We start from the raw sequence: 22,161 nt of genomic DNA on the forward strand, positions 1-22,161 counted from the left end.
AGGCTGCAGCTAAACAGCATTAGGTGCGGCTATAAGGCCCTGCAGCACTGCAGTGGCGAAGCCTGCCCTGGACATAAGACTAGAGAGGTAAATGGTAATGCTTTGTAAAGGTGTGAAAAGAACTCCCAAGTAGCAGCCCCTAGAATGTCTTTGGTTGGTACTCCTTTGAGAAAGGCTGCTGAAGTAGCTGCAGCTCTGGTGGAATGAGACCTAATGCCCTTGGGCACAGGTTTACCATGGTGTAAGTAGCAGAAATAGATGCAGTGGCTTGCCCACTTTGAAATTGTCTGCTTTGAGATGGCCTTTCTTTCTGATCCTGCAGCATATGACATTAGTAATTGCTCAATTTTTCCTTAGAGATTTTGTCCTGCTCAAGTAGAATCTTAGCTGTCTGTGCACGTCCCAGGAATGCAGAATTCTCTCCCCTTTGTTCTGCGGATTTGGATAAAAAGTTGGCAGATGAATTGTTTGGTTAAGAGCCACACCGGAAACCACCTTAGGCATAAAAGTAGGATGTGTCCTCAGAGACACCCTGTCTGGGTGAAATATGATAAAAGGCACAACAGCCATGAGGGCCTGTAGCTCTGAAACTCTTCTTGCTGAAGTAATTGCTAGTAGCAGAGCTGTCTTCCATGATAAGAACTTTATATCAGCGGTAGCGGCTGGTTCAAATGAAGGCAGGGTGAGTTTTTCCAACACATAATTGAGGTCCCATGCAGGTAATGGTGATCTTCTAGGGGGCCTTAGGTTTTTGGCTCCTCTAAGATACTGCTTTAGTAAAGGATGAGAAAATATTGGTGGCACTGTATTATAATGAGCCGAAATGGCAGAGGCATGGATTTTGATTAATGAGAAAGATAGGCCTTTGTCAAGCATCTCAGTTAAGTATTGTAATACCCGAGGAATATGTGGTTCTGCTGTATCAGTTCCTTGTGCTTGATTCCAAGCACAAAATCTCTTCCATTTGTCAGCATAAGATTTTCTAGTACTAGGCCTTCTGGCTTCCAAAATGACATCCATCACAGCTTTACTGAGAGGTGTCGTTCATATGAGTACATGATTAGCCATGCTGCCAGGTTCAGTCTGTAGTTGATTGTGCAGGATCTGATTGTTTTGCTGGGACAGTAGTTGTGGTCTTTGAGGCAAGGTCCAAGCTGGGTATTGAGACAAGTTCCTTAAGATTGGTTACCAGTATTGGCAGGGCCAGTCCGGGGCAATTAATATCATCTTTGGCCTCTCTTGTCTGACTTTTAGGAGGACCTTGGGTAGAAGAGGCAGAGGAGGAAAGGCGTAAACTGACAGGTTTTTCCAAATGAAGGATAGGGCGTCCACTTTCCATGCTTGTCTGTGGTAAGTCGTTGTGCAGAATCTTTTCAATTGATAATTTTGGGGAGAGGCAAATAGATCTATGTCTGAGCTCCCCCATTTCTCTGTTATCACGTTGAATACATGTGGATTTAGTTTCCACTTGTGAGGATCCATAAGGTTTCTGCTTAAGTCTTCTGCCAGAATGTTCTGTTTTCCTGGCAGGAATTGAGCTTAAGATTTATTTGGTAGGTCAAAGCTGTGTCCCACAGTGCCATGGCTAATCTGCAAAGGGGGTATGAGTGTGTGCCACCTTGCTTGTCTATATACCACATGACTGTGGTGTTGTCCGTCTTTATCAGTAGTTGTGGTGTTGTCCGTCTTTATCAGTAGTTGTCCTGGATGAAGTAAGTCCTTGAAGGCTGTTAGGGCATTATGAACAGCTAGCATCTCTTTCTGGTTGATATGTAGATTCATTTGATTTGGTGCCCATATGCCCTGAATGCATCTTCCTGACATGTGGCCCCCCAGGCATAATCTGATGCATCTGTTGTTAAGGTTTTGGCTGGCAGGAGGTAGAGTGAAGGGCCGTCCCATGTTTTGGTGACAGGCCTTTGCCCACCATAGAAACTCCTGTTTGCAGGCAGGGGATGAGAGGAATCCTTATTTCTAGACTGTGTGAATGTTGACTCCATAAACTTTTTAGGTACCACTGAAGTTTCCTCATATGCAGCCTTGCATATGGAATTAGTAGGATGCAAGATGTCATGAAGCCCAGAGCCTGCAGAATTTGTCTTGCAGAAGACTGGGTTTTGTTGCCATCTGTTTGAAGTAAGTAGTCAGTTGCCTTTGTTTGTCTGGCATGAGGTAAGCCATCTGGGCAGTTGTATGCAAGCTTGCACCCAGGAATGTTATCTTTTGAGAGGGTACCAGTTGTGATTTATTTTCATTTATTGTGTACCCTGGGCATGCTAGAAGCCTTTGCAGAAACGCCAGGTGTCGTAGAAGAGTGTCCTTGTTCTCTGCTTGAATGAGACAGTCGTCCAAGTAAGGATATATTTGAATATTTCTTTGTCTGCAAAATACAATTACTGGTGCCAGGCATTTTGTAAAGACCCTGGGCGCAGTAGATAAGCCAAAGGGCAGTGCAGAGAATTGGTAATGCATTAAACCAACCTTGAATCTGAGGTATCTTCTGCACGACTGTCTTATTGGGACATGCAGGTATGCCTCTTTTAAGTCTAAAGTCACCAGCCAAGCATTCTTGCCCAGCATGGGCAGAAGCTGTTGAAAAGTGAGCATTTTGAATTTTGGAATGTCCAGGTATGTGTTCAAAATCGATAAGTCCAGTATTGGCCGCCAGGCCTCGTCTTTTCTGGGTACCAAGAACAGTCTTGAGTAAAAACCTTGTCCTTTTTCCTGTTCTGGTACTGCCTGAATGGCCCCCATATCAATGAGGGACGCAACCTGTTTTTGAGCCTCTGCCCATTGTTGTTTTTTTTGCAAGTCTGGCCAACCATTTGTCATAGGCAGTGTGTGGAAATGGAATATATATCCCTGTGATGCGACGTTCAATACCCACTTGTCCTGGGTTATTAACTGCCAATTTTGAGCAAAAAGTGCTAATTTTCCTCCTATGGGTGCTGCCAAAAGAGAAGTGCTTGGTGTATGCAGAGGGAGGTCATTGGGATTGCTTTCCGTAGGTTTGCAGTTTATCTCCTCCAGATTTGGAGGTGGATGCGCCCCATTGCTTTAACCTGTACGAGTCTTGAGCCTGGTACCTGGAACCCTTAGGGAGTATGGATTTGCCCCTTTGAGCTCTGTCTGACACAGGAAAGGACCAATTTTTTGTGGGCCAGTGTCTACTGAATCTAGGTGGCTGCACTTGTAAGAAACCTTTAACAGTTTGCATAGACTTAGCTTTGCCTTCCATTTTCTTTAAAACCTCTTCTGCCTCAATACCAAACAGAGAAATGTGCTGTAAAGGTGCATCTAGCAATTTAGCTTTAACATGATCAGGCAAATTTTGCTCCTTTAACCAGGCATGCATCCTAATCACAGATCCAGTAACTGCGGCCCTGCAGGAGGCCTCTAAAGAATCAAAACCACATTGCAAATTATGCTTTCCAACTTGCTCAGCTGCATGCAATAATTCCTGCAATTCCTTATTTACTGCACATTCTGAAATCAACATTATTTTCTGTTTCAGCAATCCCATAACATGTTGTTGGTACTTAACCATATGAAATTGACAGTTTAAGGCCCTGACTGCCAGGGTTGCAGATGTATAAACCCTTTTTCCCCATCTCTCCAGTGCCCTAGAATCTCTGTCAGAGGGGGTAGGGATTTTTGCTGTTGAGGCCTTAACTCCCTTTGGGCCCTGTGAAATAGTTTCAGGATCAGCAGCAGTGTTTCTGAATAAAAATTTATGAGAGTCAGGGATGCTATAATACCTGTCAGGCTTACTGGGAGCCGGAGGTAGAGAGTCAGGGATCAGGCTCGACTCCGAAAAAACATCATCCACAATGTCGAACACAGGGGGAATGGCTAAAGGCTTGTGCTGAGGTAGAAGGAGGAAATCCCTGAGCCTCTTTTTAGATTCAGAGAAGTCTTGACTCTCCCAGTGAAAATGCTCCCTCAAAGTATGCAAGGTTTCCCCAAATTAATAATTCCCAGGAGGAGATGCAGATGGAATAGACTCCTCAGCATCAGAATCCTCATAGGGAGGTAAAGATAATTCCTGATCAGAAGAGGAATCAGAAGAAATAGAAACCTGATCTGAAGATTCATATTCAGTGTCTTGCCTAGGCCTCTTATCTTGAGGGGGATGGGTACCCCATATCAAGGTAATAAGGTCTTCAGCCATTTTGATCATCTGTTTTTTAGGCATAGAGGCCTGTGCACGTGGCTCAGACGTCTTTTTTTTTTAGTTTTAGGTGTCTTTGCCTTTGGTTTTGCAGCTTTCGTCAGTTTGATATAAAAATGTTGAGGTCTGAATACACCCTCAGAAGCCGGTGCCTGCTCAGCGGCTCCGGACCCATCGAGGGAGATACATCCGTCGGTCCAATACCTTGAGTATCTTGCGGCATGCCGGACTCCACATAGGTGTCGGTAGAAGCCTGCAACTCGAAGGTAGCGGGTATCAGGGGCTGCAAAAGTGCTTCACTGAGTACCGACGAACCGGCGACTGGCTTAGGAGAAGCTCTATCGTCTGTTTATCTCGGCTGCCTTTCTCTGTCCTTTTCTTTGCGTTTTTTATGTTCTCCGGTTGTCGGATTGCTATCCGATGATATCTCTGGGTAGTTAAATCTGTTTCCAAAATACTTAGATGCAAAAATACGCTGACGCTTAATAGTGTGTTGGTTAAATCTAGCACAAAACCGACAGCCAGGCACGTTGTGATCAGGGCCTAGGCAAGGAATACAGTATAAATGGAAATCCTTGTGAGGTATTTGCTTCCCACAAGTAATACAATTATTAACTTTTTCTGACATCGGTAAAAAGGTTTCCCCAACGGGGTACTTAGCTTTATTGAAGACTTCGGATCTGAAACTCAAACGCGAATATTTCAGTAGTCGGCCGACTGGCACTTGCGAAATGCTTCTGCTTTGGGCACTGCGTGGCAAGAAAGACTAAAGAAAATGGCATCGGCTGCATGTTTTATACCCCTGACGACCTGACATCATGGAAGAGAAGACAGCAACCGACGCAGGACCCAAGCCTTTGGAATTCAGGCCGACTTGAGGGCAACCTGCCAGCAGATTACCCAAATGTAATGACTGCAACAGTGAAACACAAAGAACATCTGAGCTAGGAGACGCAGGTCCAGGGATGCTGCCTTGTACCAAAGATTCAAGCTTTGCACAGGAGGTAAGAGAGAGAGTCCCTCCCCACTTGTTGATGTACCACATGACTGTGGTGTTGTCTGTTCTGACAAGTAAGGTTCCTGGAGAAAGAAGGTGCCTGAAGGCTAGTAAGGCCTGTTGAACTGCAATCAACTCTTTTAGATTTATGTGCAGGTGCATCTGCTGGGCGTTCCACCGTCCCTACATGCATCTGCCATCCAGGTGTGCTCCCCAAGTGTAGTTTGATGCGTCTGTAGTCAGACCTTGAGTGGCAGGAGCTATCCGAAAGGGCATGCCCTTGTTTTGTAGACAGGCTGTTGCCCACCATAGAAACTCTGTCTGCAGAGAAGGAAGCAGAGGGATCATTATATCCTGGTCCTGTGCGTGTTGACACCAAATGTTCTTGAGGTACCATTGCAATTTCCTCATATGCAGCCTTGCATATGGAATCATGAGAATACAAGATGCCATGAAAACCAGAGCTTGCAGATATTTCCTTGCAGGGAGCTGAGACAGGCCTGCCAAGTCCTTGAAGTAAACTGAAAGAGTTGTCTGCTTATCCAGGGTTAGATGCATCATCTGGGCAGCTGTGTTCAGACTCGCTCCCAGGAATGTTATCTCCTTGGATGGTACCATTTTTGATTTTTCCTCATTGAGAGTGTAACCCAGGGAAGAGAGAAGAGTCTTTACGAAATCCAGATCCTTTAGTAGCTGCTCCTAAGAATTTGCTAGAATCAGACAGTGGTCTAAGTATGGGTAAATCTGAATTTTCTTCTGCCTGCAAAAAGCAATGAATGGGGCCAGGCACTTTGGGAAGACTCTGGGAGCAGTAGATAAGCCAAAGGGCAGCGCAGAGAATTGATAATGTTGCTCGCCCACTCTGCAACAAAGATACTGCCTGCAACTTTCCCTGATAGGGATGTGCAGATAAGACTCTTTGAGATCCAAGGTTACCAGCCAGGAGTCCTTTTCTAGCATTGGTAGCAACTGATGCAGAGCGAGCATTTTGAACTTTGGAATTACTAGAAAAGAGTTCAGAATGGAAAGATCTAGGCTATGACGCCAGGTGCCTTCTATTTTTGGAACTAGGAAAAGCCTGGAATAAAAGCCCTGGCCTACCTGCTGAGCAGGAACTGATTCTATTGCTCCCAGATGAAGCAAAGACCACATGTGCTTTTCTACTTCTGCCTTTTGGTTTGGAGGAACGTCTGGGAATCCCTTGGGAGCTGGAAAGGTGCGGAAAGAAAAATTGTGCCCCAGGGACACCGTTCTGAGCACCCATTTCTCATTTGTGATAGAGGCCCAGACATCTGAAAAAAGGGCCAACCTTCCCCCTAAAGGACTCTCCAGGCAAGCAAAAAAGTATAGTTGTGTACACTTTCCATAAATTTAGATGTTTGAGTGTATTCACTGTTGAAGTCATTACATTTGGGTAATCTGCTGGCAGGTTACCCTCAGTCGGCCTGATTAACAAAGTCTTGGGTCCTACGTCGGTTGCCGTCTCTTCTTCCATGATGTCACGGGTATAAAACATGCAGCCGACGTCATTACATCAGTTTTTCTTGCCCCAAATGTCAGGTGCCCCCCCCCCAAATGGGGAGCAAAATGTATATAAATAATTTTAAACACATAAATATATATCTCCAAACAAAAGCAAATACACCAAAAAAGCTTTTAAGTGTAGAAAAATAAAGGAGAGGCATAGTAAGAGAAAAAACAGGGGACTGGATGGAGGGTAACCAGGACTGCAACAGTGAACTCCTCAGAGAAAGGCTGCTGAGGTAGAGGCAGCCCTGGTGGAATGTGACCTGATTCCCTTGGGCACAGGTTTACCATGATGCAAGTAGCAGAAACGAATGCAGTGGCTTATCCACTTAGAAATAGTCTACTTTGATATAGATTTCCCCTCTGATCCTGAAGCAAATGCCACGAGTAGTTGCTCAGACTTTCTTAGAGATTTGGTCCTGTTTAAGTAGAATCTTAGTTGTTTGTGTATGTCCAATGAATGCAGAATCCACTCCCCTTGTTCTGTGGATTTGGATAAAATGTTGGCAAGTGAATAGTTTGGTTAAGAGCCACACTGGATACCACCTTAAGCATAAAGGAAGGATTGGTCCTGAGAGACACCCTGTCCGGGTAAAATGTAACAAAAGGCTCCACAGCCATGAGGGCCTATAGTTCTGAAACCCTTCTTGCTGAAGTGATTGCCAAAAGGAAAGCGGTTTTCCAAGATAACATTTTTATATCCGCAGTAGCTGCTGGTTCAAAAGGAGGCAGAGTGAGTTTTTCCAGCACAAAACTGAGGTCCCATGCAGGAGTTGGTGATCTTCTGGGAGGCCTTAAATTTTTGGCCCCTCTAACGTACTGTTTTAGCAGAGGATGAGAAAAGATGGGAGGCTCCGTGTTGTAATGAGTCGAGATGGCAGAGGCATGGATTTTTATTGAAGAAAAAGATAGGCCCTTGTCAAGCATCTCAGTCAAGTATTGTAAAATCTGAGGGATATTTGGTTTTGCTGTGTCCGTTCCTTGTGCTTGATTCCAAGCACAGAATCTCTTCCATTTATAAGCATAAGATTTTCTAGTACTAGGCCTTCTGGCTTCCAAAATGACATCCTCACAGATTTACTGAGAGGTGTTGTTTGAATATTTACATGATCAGCCACGCTGCAAGGTTCAGAGTTTGGAGCTGAGTGTGCAGAATTTGCTTATTCTGCTGAGACAGTAGATGAGGTATTTGAGGCAAGTACCAAGGAGGAAGTGGAGACATATTCCTTAGAATTGGGTACCAGTGCTGGCGAGGCCAGTCCAGAGCAATTAGGATCTTTTTTTGTTTTTTCCTGTCTGACCTTTAGTAAGACCTTGGAGAGAAGAGGCAGAGGGGGAAAGGCATAGACTGATAGGTTTTTCCAACTGAAGGATAGGGCATCCACTTTCCATGCTTGTCTGTGATAACTCCTTGTGCAGAATTTGTCCAGTTGATGATTTTGAGGAGAGGCAAATAGATCTATGTCTGGGTTCTCCCATTTCTGTCTTACCATGCTGAAGATATGTGGATCCAGTTTCCACTCATGTGGGTCCATAAGATTTCTGCTTAGGTCGTCTGCGAGAGTATTTTGTTTTCCTGGCAGGAAATGAGCTTGAAGATGTATTTGTTAAGTCAAGGCCGTGTTCCACAATGCCATGGCTTGTCTGCAGAGGGGGGTAGGAATGTGTACCCCCTGCTTGTTTATGTACCACATAACCGTGGTGTTGTCCGTCTTTACCATTAGTTGCCCTGGATGAAGGAAGTCCTTGAAGGCTGTCAGTGTTTTCTGTACAGCTAGCATTTCTTTGTGAGTGATGTGCAGGTGCATTTGACTTGGGCTCCATTTGCCCTGAATGCACTTCCCTGCCAGATGAGCCCCCCCATGCATAGTCTGATGCGTCTGTAGTTAGGGTTTGGGTGACAGGGGGTGGTGTGAATGAAGTCCCTTGTTTTGGTGGCAGGCCTCGCGGCATACCCGACTCCAAATGGGTCTCAGTACAGGCCTGCAAATCAGCGGGTATCAGGGGCTGCGAAAGCGCCTCACTGAGTACCAGCGAACTGGCAACTGGCTTAGGAGAAGCATCGTCGGCAGTTTTGGACTTCAACGGCCTGTCTCTGTCTTTTACTTTGCGTTTTTTTAGGTATTCCGGTAGTCGGATTGCTAACTGACATCATTTCTGGATAATTAAACCATGATCCAAAATATTTAGAAGCAAAAATGTACAGACGATGGATAGTGTGTTGATTAAATAATGCACAGAACCGACAGCAAGGTACGTCATGGTCAGGGCCTAGGCAAGGAATACAGTACAAGTGAAAATCCTTATGACGCATTTGCTTCCCACAAGTAATACAATTATTAACTTTTACTGACATCGGTAAGGAGTAAGAAAAAGTTTCCCCAACGGGGTACTTGGCATTTTAGTTGAAGACTTTGGTTCTGAAACTCGAAAACGAAAATTTCAGGAGTCGCCCGACCGGCACTTGCAAACTGCTTCTGCTTTGGGCACCACGGGCAAGAAAGACTGATGTAATGGCGCCAGCTGCATGTTTTATACCCCTGACGGCCTGACGTCATGGAAGAATGGACAGCAACCGACGCAGGACCCAAGACTTTGTTAATCAGGCAGACTGCGGGCAACCTGCCAGCAGATTACCCAAATGTAATGACTGCAACAGTGAAACCGGAAGAACATCAGGCAGAAGTTGTAAAAGGTCATTGAGAGTGCTTAGATTGAGCTGCAGGCTTGGAGCTTTGCGCCTTAGAAGTGGAAGCCTGCCACCACCTAGACCTTTGAGGAGTAGCTGTCTGTCCCTTAGAAGATTTGTAACCCCTAGTCCTGGAACAGTTCTATCTGCTAGTATCAGAAAAGGCCCAACTCTTGGAAGGGTAATTCCTGCTAAAGCGAGGGGGCTGAACTTGCAGAAAATCTTTAACAGTTTGCATGGACTTGGCCTTATCCTCCATCTTCTTAAGTACCAGCTTTGCTGCCAAAAATACTGTCTTTATGTAAAGGTACATCCAAAAGTTTAACCTTAACAGGTTCTGGAAAAGGCTATTCTCTGAGCCAAGCATGCCTTCTAATAACAGATCCAGTAGCCATAGCCCTACTGGAGGCCTCAAGGATATCAAAACCACAATGCAAAGAATGCTTATTGACCAGAGTGGCTGAATTCAACAAATCCTGCATGTCTTCACTCTCTGCCAAAAGAGGTACATTTGCAATCTTAGACTTAATAGCCTCCTAGGTGTGCTCTTGCTACTTCAGCATGTGAAAGACAATTGGTAGCCCTAACAGCTACGGTGGCAGAGGTATAAACTTTCTTGCCCCACCTATCTAGGTTCCTAGATTCCCTGTCCGAAGGAACAGGATTCCTGGTAACAGTGGCCTTAACTCCTTTAGGACAATGAGAAATAACCTCTGGATCCGCCAACGGGATCCTGAAAAGAAATAGATGAGAATCAGGGGACTCTGTAGTACCTGTCAGGTTTCCTGGGAGCAGGGGGAACCAAATTTGGAGACAAGGAATTTTCTAGAAAAACATCATCAACAACTTCCAACACTGGGGGAATAGCAAGAGGCGTATGCTCAGATAAATCAAGAAACTCCCTAATCCGTTTCTTAGACAGGGGATAATCCTGGCTTTCCCATTTAAAATGTTCCCTGAGGCTATATAAAGTGTCACCAAAAGAAAAATCCTCTGGAGGAGAAGCCAAAGGGATTGACTCCTCTGCATCTAAATCCTCAAAGGGAGGAAAAGCCTGAGAAAATTACTCTTCATCAGCAGAAATGCTGGAAGAAACAGATCCTGAACAGGACAAAACCTCATGAGAAACATCCCTACTCCTTTTAGGAGGGTGAGGCTGAGAAACCCTGCTAAGAGTTAACAAATCATTAGCTATTTTGACCATCTGGGACTGAGGAGAACTAGAAGCAACTGGAACCTGCCTTTTCACAGACTTACAGATGGAAGGCTTACCTGCAAGCCTGAAGGACTCGAGAGGCCTGGCAAAAGTAAAAAGACAAGGCCCAAATATCCTGCACCAAGGATCACCACAACATAACAAATAAATACAAAAAAGGGAGATGAGGGAGGTATCACTCTACACACCTATGTACAGTCAGAACATTAAGTTACAGGGTGGTACAAAACATGCTACTCCACACATAACACATTGCTGATCCTTTAACAGGTAGAATCCATGCCCAGAACACATTGCTGCAGTCCTTCATAATGGGCAGGAGCTGAAAAATATTTTAAGGGAAAATAACAAACCTGGGCAAAGAGAGCAGAATACACAACATGGGCTGCAAATAATGCTTAGAAAGACCAGTAGCCAGAGGGAAGTAGAGCCTCCAAAATATATGTGGTGCCTTAGATGTGCTTGAAAAAATGTAGTTGCCTCCCCCTGGTTGAATCCCAGCCTGAGCTAGAAGGGAATTGGGCTTGCCTGGATGGAAACTGAAAATGAATGGCAACTGGCAAAATTTCATGAAATAACCCCTGACAGACAAAATAAACCCATAGCACTTGCAAATAAAAGGAAACAGACTACAAAGAGAGATCTCCTGAAAAGTCCTGAGAATCCTGCTTAAGCTGAAACTGCTGCTGCCCCTTAGTAAAATAAGAGTACCCTCCAACTGCCTCCTAGCATATAAAGTGTGCTGCATGATTTCCCTTTAAATGATAGAAAGTTTAAAAAGTGGCATTTTGAAATGACCTAACTACAAGAGGAAACATCCACGCCAACATGATACTAAACTAGTTTAAAATCAGAAATACTCTAAAGTTATGAAAAAAATAGTTTCAAGCAAAGCCTGCCATAGTAATAGCCAACTCAAAGAAACTTTCCATGACAAATAGTTCACCTCAGCAGTAAGAAGATTTCAAAGGAGCTTTACCCCCTTGAGTACACAAGGCTGAGAGGTAAGTAAAACATGAATGGAGCACAATTCTGAAGCTACACAGGAAGCTCACGAAACTGAGGGAAATGGGATGCGCAAAAACCTTGAGTTGAATCTGCTTGAAAAAAAAAGAAAAACGATCCTTACAATCAGAGAGAGAACTCGCAAGACTCTTTTTCAGAAGACATCCCCAATTTTTTGAAGAGCCACACAAAAAATACTGAGAAGAAAAGCCAAATTCACATGCTTTTCTCAAAATAAAATTTCTTTGCACTACAAACTTAAATACATCTCTTCCATTTTTCTTCTATGACACTTTTTATATGGGATTTCTCTAGCTTGAATAAGAAACTTAAAACTTGTCCAGGGCATATTAGCCACCAATCTCTTAGATGAAGGCGAATGCCATGTGAGCTTTTAGGCGCCGAGGGACAAAGTACCTTGACATTGATTTAAGGACAGATGGAGGCTGCTTTCACTAATGGAAAGGGTCAATGGATACTCCCAGTCCCCTTAGACTCCTTGGCTTGTAAAATCAGTGCTGGCGAGTTGTCTCTGGACCTTGTAAAACCATGGGCTTCTTGAAGAGAATTTTTCAGTACTAGCAGGCAGAAGGGTGAAGAGATTTCCAAGCTGCAAAAAGCAGCTGGTGATTTAGACTCTGTGATGTAGAAGCATCTGTGCAAAGGCCGGCTGGTCTGGAAGACAACAGGTGATTTTCTATCTCTGAAGTTCATGAAGGCTTCGGATTTAGAAACCTTGATATCTCAGTGTTCCACTTGTGGATCATGATTAACTGAATCAGAGATCCAGACCTAAAGCGCTCTGGACCTTCCCGAGTCTGCAAGAAACCTTTGAAGTCAAAATTTGGTTACATTTTGAGAGCAGTTGTGCGATCCTCCATTGCTCTGTAACACCACTGGGCAGAGTCAATGGTATTCCACCTTGTTTTTGTTGATGTCATGTGAAGCATGACAGTTGTGTTGTCTGTAAGTCCAACACACTGCTTTGAAGCCTTGACTCCTGAATGAAGATATTAATGCTGACTGGACTGCCCACTTCTTGTCTGCTTGTTGATATGGTAGTGCTCCCTGCACTTGTCTTTGTATCCACTTTCCATTTCCATTTAGCTCCCAAGCAGTAGTGTCCCTGAGTATCTGTCAAAAAAGTCAAAAGCCCTAAAGGTGGTCTGGGGAGAACAGTGTGCTTTAGTGATATTCTCATGAGCCCACAACAAAAATTTGTTGGCAGCAATTATTATTTTAGACAAGCTACTTCCAAAAGCAGCAGTGCTGTCAATGTTTTTGAGATCATTGTAGCACCCTCATATGTGCAGTCCTTGAAGGAAGCATTTAGAATGATAAGATACCAAGAAATTACAACGTTGCTGTCCTTGTGGGACAGTGTTTGTAGAGATATCTGGAAGAAGTTGGCATTTGATACACACATGTTTTAAGATGCCATTAAAAAATGCATCTGGGTGCTGCAATATGGGTCACCACGAAAGCAGCACACAATTCTTGAGAGGGTACTGAACTGGACTTTGCTTTGATTCACAGAATGTACAAGCATACCTGCCGGCTGATGCTGTGATCCCAGATATTGAAGGACCGCTGTTGAAGCTTGAGCCAATACCAGCCAGTATCAGAAGCCGGTCAGGGGCTTTTGAACGGATGAGAGTACGCTGAGTAAAGTAATCTTTGACACCAGCCATAGAACAGGCACTCCCTTTCCCAAGATAGATGTCAGAGTGCTTATGAAGGCAAGAGCAGAGCAAACTTCTCTTGCATTCCTTAATGCAACAGCGCATATTCCCATATATACAGCCTTAATGACATATAACCTCTAAATCCCTTGAAGCCCGGAACAGCAGAGGCAGTGAAGGTGTTGTAACGTCAACATCTTGAATTCACTCGTTCCTGTCTTTGAAACTGTAATATCAAATAATGAAGATGTAGAGGTTGTCCCTTCTTTGGGACTGTAATCAGGGCGCAGAAATACCTAGGGTCAGCATCTGACTGATAAGCAGTGAATAGCCCAACATGCTCTTTAACTGAGAAATTGACAGTGAGCCTGGAACCTCTTTTGGTTGAAGTGGCAGGGTGGTGAATGATATCCAGCCCAAATGTATCTGAGTAATTAAATCCCAGTTTTAACAAAAGAAATATCTATCCAACTTGAGTCCTTGATGAATTTCTTTGTTCTGACAGGAGAAAAGTCCCAGAATCAAAGCAAGAAACAAACAAAAAGGACTGACAATGGCAGCTCCTTAGCGAGGCTTAACACAAGAATTCCCTAGGACCAAAACTCCAAAAAAAGACAGGAGCAGGTGAACTCCCTCGCCCTGAAAAGCTTGAACCACTCTTGGAGGCTGTGCACATAGAACTCCACCACAGTACCTGGGAAGGATTAGTACCATAAAATACCTCAAAGTCACCCTAATCAACTCTACGTCTTTGCATAAGGCAAAAATCTACTGAAAATTTTCTTTAACAAGCTTTTCCAAACATTTTTTCTTTAAAACTGGCTATCATACTGCAAATCTAACACATTCAAGAACATCAAAAGGAAAAAGATCCTCAGATCCAACTCAAAATCTGCATCCCTAGTTCCCAACACCCTCAGGCTGGCTCATGAAGAGCAAACTGATAGCAGCCACCAGTGCATCACTATGCACAGCAACACACGCTTCCAAGAATAGTGAGATGAAATTTCCGCAGCATGAATTCACTTCGGACCTTACTAAAGCAACTGATAACACATTCAGCCCAATTCAAGCCTATATTTTCTAGCCATGACCTCAATTAGGCAGAAGAATGAACCTCCAAATTTTCTTGCTTTCCTCAAAAATAAACTGAAAGTAAAGAGAAGGCCGCATACATTCTTAATACTTTACACACACTTTTTTAGCCTTTGCCTCTTTATCAGTGGGAACAGGCCTTGGAACCCTCAGTTTCATCATATGGGCTTTCAGTCCCCAAGGAGAAGACATCAGCCTGACACTTAGCAGGAGGCCTTCTTAAAAGGACAACAGTAGGGGGACCCATCCAAAAAGAGGTCAGCAGGAGGCCAGAGTCAGGTAAAAGGGGCACAGGTGCTGTTGAACAGGAAGCTGGAGCACACAAATAAGGTTTAGTAAGGTAAGAGAGGGCTATAGAAGCACCTTGAACAAAAGGAAAGACTTCATTCATGGAAATCAAGAATGAAGATAGCCTTCCCTCAAGAGGGAACTTCTCAGGAGGAGAAGGGTCCTCTCAGGAATCGAATAAAGAGGAGGCAGGAACCAGGTTTCTCTTAGAAATGAGTTCAAAGAATAGAAAATCTCTGGAGTGACTCATCTTCCAATTCCACACTCCTCATCAGAATCAGGGAAACATCCAATTCTAATCATAGTAATCAAATCTTCTGCCATTTCTAATCCAATCCAGACTTCCTCTCCTCATAGTAACCCTTGCCTGAAGGATTAGCCACATGAAGCTCTAATTCTCAAAGACTAAAATCTTTAACCCCCTGCACAGGTACTAAAGAATTACAGAAGAGAGGAGAGTTTACCCCAACACAAGAGAAGCCTCTCAACCCTTGCTCTACCTCCTGAGAAGAACAAGCTGGTCCCCCTCAGCTTGGCCCACATCCTCCCTGCCACCCATCCCTGCCTGAGACTCTGAGCTCCACTTGCAGTCTTCCACTGGCCCAAGTCTCCGGGACCCACTTCCGAATGACACCCCCTCACTCTGTTTGTCGCATCTGTCGTTTTGTCTGAAGCTGGCGGCCGGTCACAGCGGGCTTTTATTACTTTTTGGGCTTGGGGAGCCAACCACAAACGGGCGCAGACCTGGCACAGTCTAATAATTGTCAAACTCCCCTGCAAACAGGCAACAAAAACCTCCTCTTAATGAGGCGTGGGCAGGCCGTGCACAGCTTGGTCATCAACAATTTATCGGGCCTGTATCAGGGTAGAGGTAATCTGTTTCACAATGTTGACAGTTATTCAAATACTCTACAGTTCTGATGAGATAGTTGATAAAAAAAAAGAAAACCAAACTCTTGTTTGTACTTACTTAACTTGGTCTGATGTTGGAAGCTGTATTATTTCTCAATATTAACGCAAACGCCAACTTGAGAAAACTGCTACATGGATCGCCAAACCAAATGACTGAGATAGCTCATGCGCGGCTGTTAAATACCCAGCGTACTGTCGGCGCTCTAGCGTCTAATGCGTCAGCCCTCTCTGGTATCTCTGGTATTGGGCGAACTGGACAGCGGACTACCCAATAGTAAGGACTGCAGCAATGTGGAACGAAGAACATCTGCCGAAGCAGCAGCAGGAGTAGAAGGAAGAAGTTTGCTGTCAGATCACAAAATGGAGGCCTCGGACCACAGAGTCAGCTTAACGGTACCGGCTCCAGCAGAAGAGGTGACCGGCGACAAGTTGAAAGACAAAATGGAGGCCGAAGGCCTAAGGGACTCAGACTCAAGCAAGGCCTGCGGTTGTACATCTGTGGACTGCAGGGACTGCGAAAGCGTCTCAAGTGGCTCCCGCCTGACTGACGACTAACTTAAACCTCATCCGAGGACTTGGTTTTCTGAGGACTGTCACGGTCCTTGTCCTTACGCTTTTTCAGAATATCCAAAGCCTGAAGACCGGCGAACGCCATACCCACAAACTTAGGCCAAACTCCAAAATGTTTAGCTAAAATCTTAGCTCGACGACGGATAGTATCCGGATTAAAGGAGGCACAAAGATTACAATTAGGAACGTCGTGATCAAGGCCTAAACAGATAATGCAATAGGAATGAAAATCTCTATAGGAAATCTGCTTTCCACAGGTAAGGCAATTATTAACTTTTTCTGACATTCGTTAAGGCAAGAAAAGAGGATCCCCAATGGGGTACTTAGCTGTAGTAGACTTCAACTCTTTGTAGTCAGAAACCAACAAAGGTAAACTGCCGACTGGCACTCATGCATGAAAAGCTTCTGCTTCAGGCTCCATGGCAAGGAAGACTGAGGAAGTGACGTCAGCTGCATCCTTTTGTATCGGACGCCCTGATGTCCTTTACAACAGATGGCAACCGACGTCATTTTTACTTACCTTTGGTATTCTGATCGACTGAGGGCTACAGGGAGTGGGATAACCCATTGGTTAGGACTGCAACAGTGAAACACGATGAACATCCTGGTTTGCTGGATATCACCACGAACAGCAATAATACTGACCTCTGTCTTAAATTGCAATAAGGATAAAAAGTACAGTTGTGTAACGTCTTACCGTAACAGTACATGTCCTTTTCTTCACTGCTGCAGTGTTCTTCACCTAAGGGATCTCCTGCCAAGAATAGCCAGATGTCCTGCCAGTATACCAAAGCCTTTAGTACTTACAAGCACCATCCATCACATGTACACACTCCCCACAAGGCGTAGCATAAAGGTGATGTACAAATGTGCGCATTCAGAAATGAAAAAGCCTCAGGAGGAACAGGGGGTCCCCTAGGGACAAGAGGAACATGTGCATCCAGAAAGAGAAAACAGAGAAGAACCCCTCAGCTAGGACTGCAAGAAAAACAGGCTACAGCAGAGGGGGCAGGAGGGAGGGAGCAAATACTACAGCAAGGAAGAGAAGGACATCTACTATTACAATAAGACTTTATACAACTTTACTATGTCCAGCCAAATCACTGTTTCAGTATTCATAACCAAAAGGAGTGTACAATAACTCAAGACGAAACCTGGGAGGAGGATGGCATTTTAGAGCCCTCTAGAAACCCATGCAAGATAGTCCTGGTAAACCCAGTGCTAGCCCTGGAAATAGCATCCAGCTTATAATGCTTAGTGAAGGTATGGACAGAAGACCAAGTAGCAGCCTCAAGAATGGAATTGGTATCCAGTCCCTTGAAAAAAGCACCAGAAGAATCAACAGCTCTGGCAGAATGAGCCTTTATTGAAGAGTGAAAACATTTACCATGAAAAGAATGACAAGAAATGGCATCATAAATCTTGAAGAGATGATCTGCTTAGAAACAGCTAAACCCAAAGAGATAGGATGAAAGAAAACAAAAAGATGCCCAGATTTACAAATAACTTTAGTTTTATCCAAATAATATCACACTTTATGCAAATCCAAGGTGTGATGAACCTTCTCAAAGGCAGACTGCAAAGAAAAAAGGCAGGCAAATGAACAAATTGATTAAAGGGACAACTCGCTGACCACCTTGGGCATAAAAAGGATTAGTATTGAGAGACAAGTGGAAATAAAGGAGGAACAGCCACGAAACCCTGAAGTAAGAGCCAAAAGAAGAGTCTAAGTATAATATTGTAAGGAAACTGAAGCAGAAGGCTCAAAAGGAGCCAGAGTCAATTTTTCAAAAACAAAACTTCAGACCAACAATGCAATGATGGTGTCTGGACTGATAGCAAAGAAGTTCTGATTGTGGGCATCCACATGTCACCTTTATGCCCCATGCCCTGCATAGGGAGCGTGCATGTGATGTACAACACACCTGTAAGTACTAAAGGTTTTGGTATACTGGCCGGATGTTCAGCTACCTTGGCAGGAAATCCCTATGGTTATAAATATTACAACAATGATATGGAATGACATCAGGACCGATTGTGATTAACACAGAGAGTAAAACGGTGACAGGAAGAACAAGTTTGCATTTTGGAGAGGTGACAGTAACAAACATATACAAAATTAATTACACAAAAATGCAAATATTGCTCACACTGTTTTTAGTGAAAATGGATAACTATGGGCACTGGTAAAAGCTTTTTCCAGAGTTTGAAATAAAAATATACAAAGTCAGGTTAACATAACAGAGCCATATATGCCTACCGCATCTGAATTTAGCAAAGAACGCTGTTCGATGGATTTTGCTCCTGTTATGTGTGCCAGGGCTGCTGCCAGTGCTTCAACAGCTCCTTTCTCCTCAATAAGTCGTTCTGCTGCTGGACGGAAGTGCTCAATTGCTGACTCTGGGATGGAGTCCAGGAATCTGATAGAAGGTAATGAAAAGAAGTCAATGAAAAGAATTAAGAATCTCAGATAGGCAACAAAACTACAACTGCGAGAGCACAACTCACCATAACAGCAGATGTTTCAGTAGAATCACTACTGCAGCACTACTGATGACAGTCTACAACTGGCTGCAAATGGATGGTCACCTACCTGGCCTGACAACCACACTAAACACAAACAAAACAACCAAAAGACATACACAGTACACAGCTACTTTCATGTTTTTTTTTTTTTTTTGCTGCTTTTTACTAGTACCTACCCAGTTGGACTCTCTGGTGCTGGCTGGCTCTTCCCATAAACAGGGACACGAGCCCACCATGCCAGTGATAAAAAGGGGAAGTCAATCTGGAACTTTTACTGTTGTTAAATTTATCAGGCATACTCACCGCAAAGAGGATTAGAGAGGCAATAATGTCTAGGGGAGATTCTAACTGCAGCCCAAGAACAGTAGATAATATAGATAACAGAAAAAAAAGAAACAGCTGTGGCAGATAGCAATAACCTTTCCCCCACATACTACAGCTACTATACATTTTTTGCATAGTCAGGAAAACTAAGGAGAAAAAAAAAAAAGAGTTAGAGCTAGTCCTACAGCTATTACTCTACTCAGACATCTGCAATTGCAGTGATTCAAATCACACAAGTCTACGACAAACGTGGACAACTGAGGATGGGTAAGAGACGCCTTGTATTGTGTGAGAAAATTCAGGCGGTGAGGTAACTTGTGGTGACCGCCCCTGGCCAAGTGAGGGGAACCAATGCTATCTAGGCTGAAATGGAGCCACTACCACAATTCTGAGAGACTCCTACCCGATCTTATGCAAGACTCGTAGCAGATGAAGGGGAGAGAAGGCATACAGAAACATCCCTTTCTAAGGAAAGGTCAGGGAGTCCACATTCCAAGCCAGAGGACTTGGGACTCTGGAACAGAATAGAGGAAGTTGTTTGTTCAGAGGATCTAGAAAAATAACCCACAGATTGACAATATCCAGGAACACATCTCTGTGAAGCATACATTTGTGAGTGTTTGTGCTGGACCTACACAGTGTCTGGCACTAGATTGTGCTCCGAGGAAATGCAAACAGCCTGAAGAGTCGCTTGATACTGGACAGCTAGATCCCAACCTGAAGAGCTATTCTGCAAAGCAGATAGGACCTTGTATCCCCTTAATTTTTGACATACCACAAGGCTGGAGTGTTGTCTGAAAATTTTGAAGGGCCCAGGATGAAAAAGAATGAAAAGCCCGAACAGCTACAAGCAGAACCCTCATCTCCTTTATACTGGTGTGGTCCAAATTCTGATGAAGAAACCAGAGACCATGAACCTTGACAGATGAAGGAACCCCCCCCCCCCAATCCCCTGTCTTGAGGCATCTGTAAAGAGTGAAGTCAGAATCGGAAATGGAGATTGGAAAAAAAAAACAGGTTGAGAACAAAATTGATGAATCCACACAAGAATGAGACAAGGAAGGGAGGGGACTTTGAAGTCCAGGTGGTGTCGATGGTGGGAGCCATAGTGACTTGAGGTATTACTGTAGTTTTCTCATGTGGAGCCTGGCCAGAGGAAGCATGAGAATGGTGGAAGCCATAAACCTGAGGACCATTAGAAAGTCCTGGCCATGAATAAAGCCAGAGGAAGAAGAGATTCGAAAACGGCAGCAAGAGAGAGGGCCTTGGGGATAGGCAGAGATGCCAGCACGGGGATGGCCTGAAGCCAGCAACCAACGAAAATATGATCCCAAGAAGGGGTCAGAGCTGATGTCTGTATGTTCATAAATCACTCCCAGACTCTGCAACAGGGAAATAGTTAACTGAATATCTTGAAATAGAGAATCAGGGGAAGAAGCTTGAATGAGCACATCATCCAGACAGACAAAGATCTGAACTTGTCTCACCCTGCAAAAGACAATGACAGGAGCAATGCATATGGTGAATACCCTTGTGGCAGTAGAGAGGCCAAAAGTCAAAGCAGAACAGAAAAAGTACAGTTGTGTACACTTACCATAAATGTAGATGTTCGAGTGTATTCACTGTTGCAGTCATTACATTTGGGTAATCTGCGGGCAGGTTGCCCTCAGTCGGCCTGAATTCCAAAGTCTTGGGTCCTGCATCGGTTGCTGTCTCCTCTTCCATGACGTCAGGTCGTCAGGGGTGTAAAACATGCAGCCGACGGACACCATTAGTTTTTCTTGCCCCAGATGTCAGGTGCCCCCAAAAAGGTAGCAAAAAAAAAAAAAAAAAAAAAAAAAAAAAAAAAAATTATACACATACACACACACATGCATCAACATAAACTTTACCTTCATCTACAAGCAAATACACCACATAGGTTGTAGAAGATAAGAGAAGGAAAAATAAAATCCAGAATGAAAGGGGAATGGCGGGAGGGTAACCTGGACTGCAACAGTGAATACACTCGAACATCTACATTTATGGTAAGTGTACACAAAGTACAGTTGTGTACCTACCATAAATGTAGATGTTCGAGTGTATTCACTGTTGCAGTCATTACACTTGGGTTACCCTGCTGGCAGGCTACCCACAGTCGGCCTGAATTCCAAAGTCTAGGTCCGGCGTTGGTTGCTGTCACCTCTTCCCTGATGTCAGTGCGCCAGGGATATAAAAGATGCAGCCGCCATTTTCTTCAGGTTTTCTTGCCTCAGATGGCAGGTGCCGCCAAAGTGGTAGGCTGAAAATTCTGCCAATAAGTATGCATGCACAAAAATAACATTCCCTTCATCTACAAGCAAATACACCACATGGGTTGTATAGGATAGAGAAGTACAGATAAGTTCCAGCAAAGAAAAAAGGAGGATGGTGGGTGGGTAAAGTACAGTTGTGTACCTACCATAAATGTAGATGTTCGAGTGTATTCACTGTTGCAGTCATTACGCTTGGGTTACCCTGCTGGCAGGCTACCCGCAGTCGGCCAGAATTCCAAAGTCTAGGTCCGGTGTCGGTTGCTGTCGCCTCCTCCCTGACGTCAGTGCACCAGGGGTATAAAAGATGCTGCCGACGCTGTTTTCTTCAGTTTTTCTTGCCCCAGATGTCAGGTGCCCCCAAATTGGTAGGCTGAAAAATATGCCAATAAAAATGCATGCACAAAAATAACATTCCCTTCATCTACAAGCAAATACACCACATAGGTCGTATAGGATAGAGAAGTGCTGATAGACTCAGCAAAGAAAAGGGGGATGGTGGGGGGGGGGGGTACCTGGACTGCAACAGTGAATACACTCTAACATCTACATTTATGGTAGGTACACAACTGTACTATGTTCATCGTGTTTCACTGTTGCAGTCATTACTCTTGGGTTGAATCCCAAAGCTGAGGATGGGTGGTTGTGCTAAATAGGATTAGGAGAGGCTATGAGGCCCTGCACGACTGCAGTGGCAAAGCCTGCTCTGGACTTAGAGTAAAGAGGTAAGTGGTAGTGCTTTGTGAAGGTGTGCTCTGAACTCCAGGTTGCAGCCTCTAAGACAGCTTTGGTTGGTACTCCTCTGAGGAAGGCTGCTGAAGTGGCTGCTGCTCTGGTGGAATGAGGCCTAATGCCCTTAGGCACTGAT

General features: G+C 44.3%; 1 protein-coding gene across 1 annotated transcript in view; it reads right to left on the reverse strand.

Moving 5' to 3' along the window:
• DDX21 (DExD-box helicase 21) overlaps positions 1-22,161 on the reverse strand; it is an 835,772-nt gene that overhangs the window by 285,298 nt on the left and 528,313 nt on the right. Inside the window, exon 13 of the mRNA XM_044055776.1 lies at positions 18,413-18,582. Coding sequence (XP_043911711.1) covers positions 18,413-18,582 — 170 coding nt within the window. The remainder of the gene's footprint in view (positions 1-18,412; positions 18,583-22,161) is intronic.

Source organism: Protopterus annectens, chromosome 14.part0, assembly GCF_019279795.1.
Source record: "Protopterus annectens isolate FY-2018-M chromosome 14.part0, PAN1.0, whole genome shotgun sequence".
Lineage (NCBI taxonomy): Eukaryota > Metazoa > Chordata > Ceratodontiformes > Protopteridae > Protopterus > Protopterus annectens.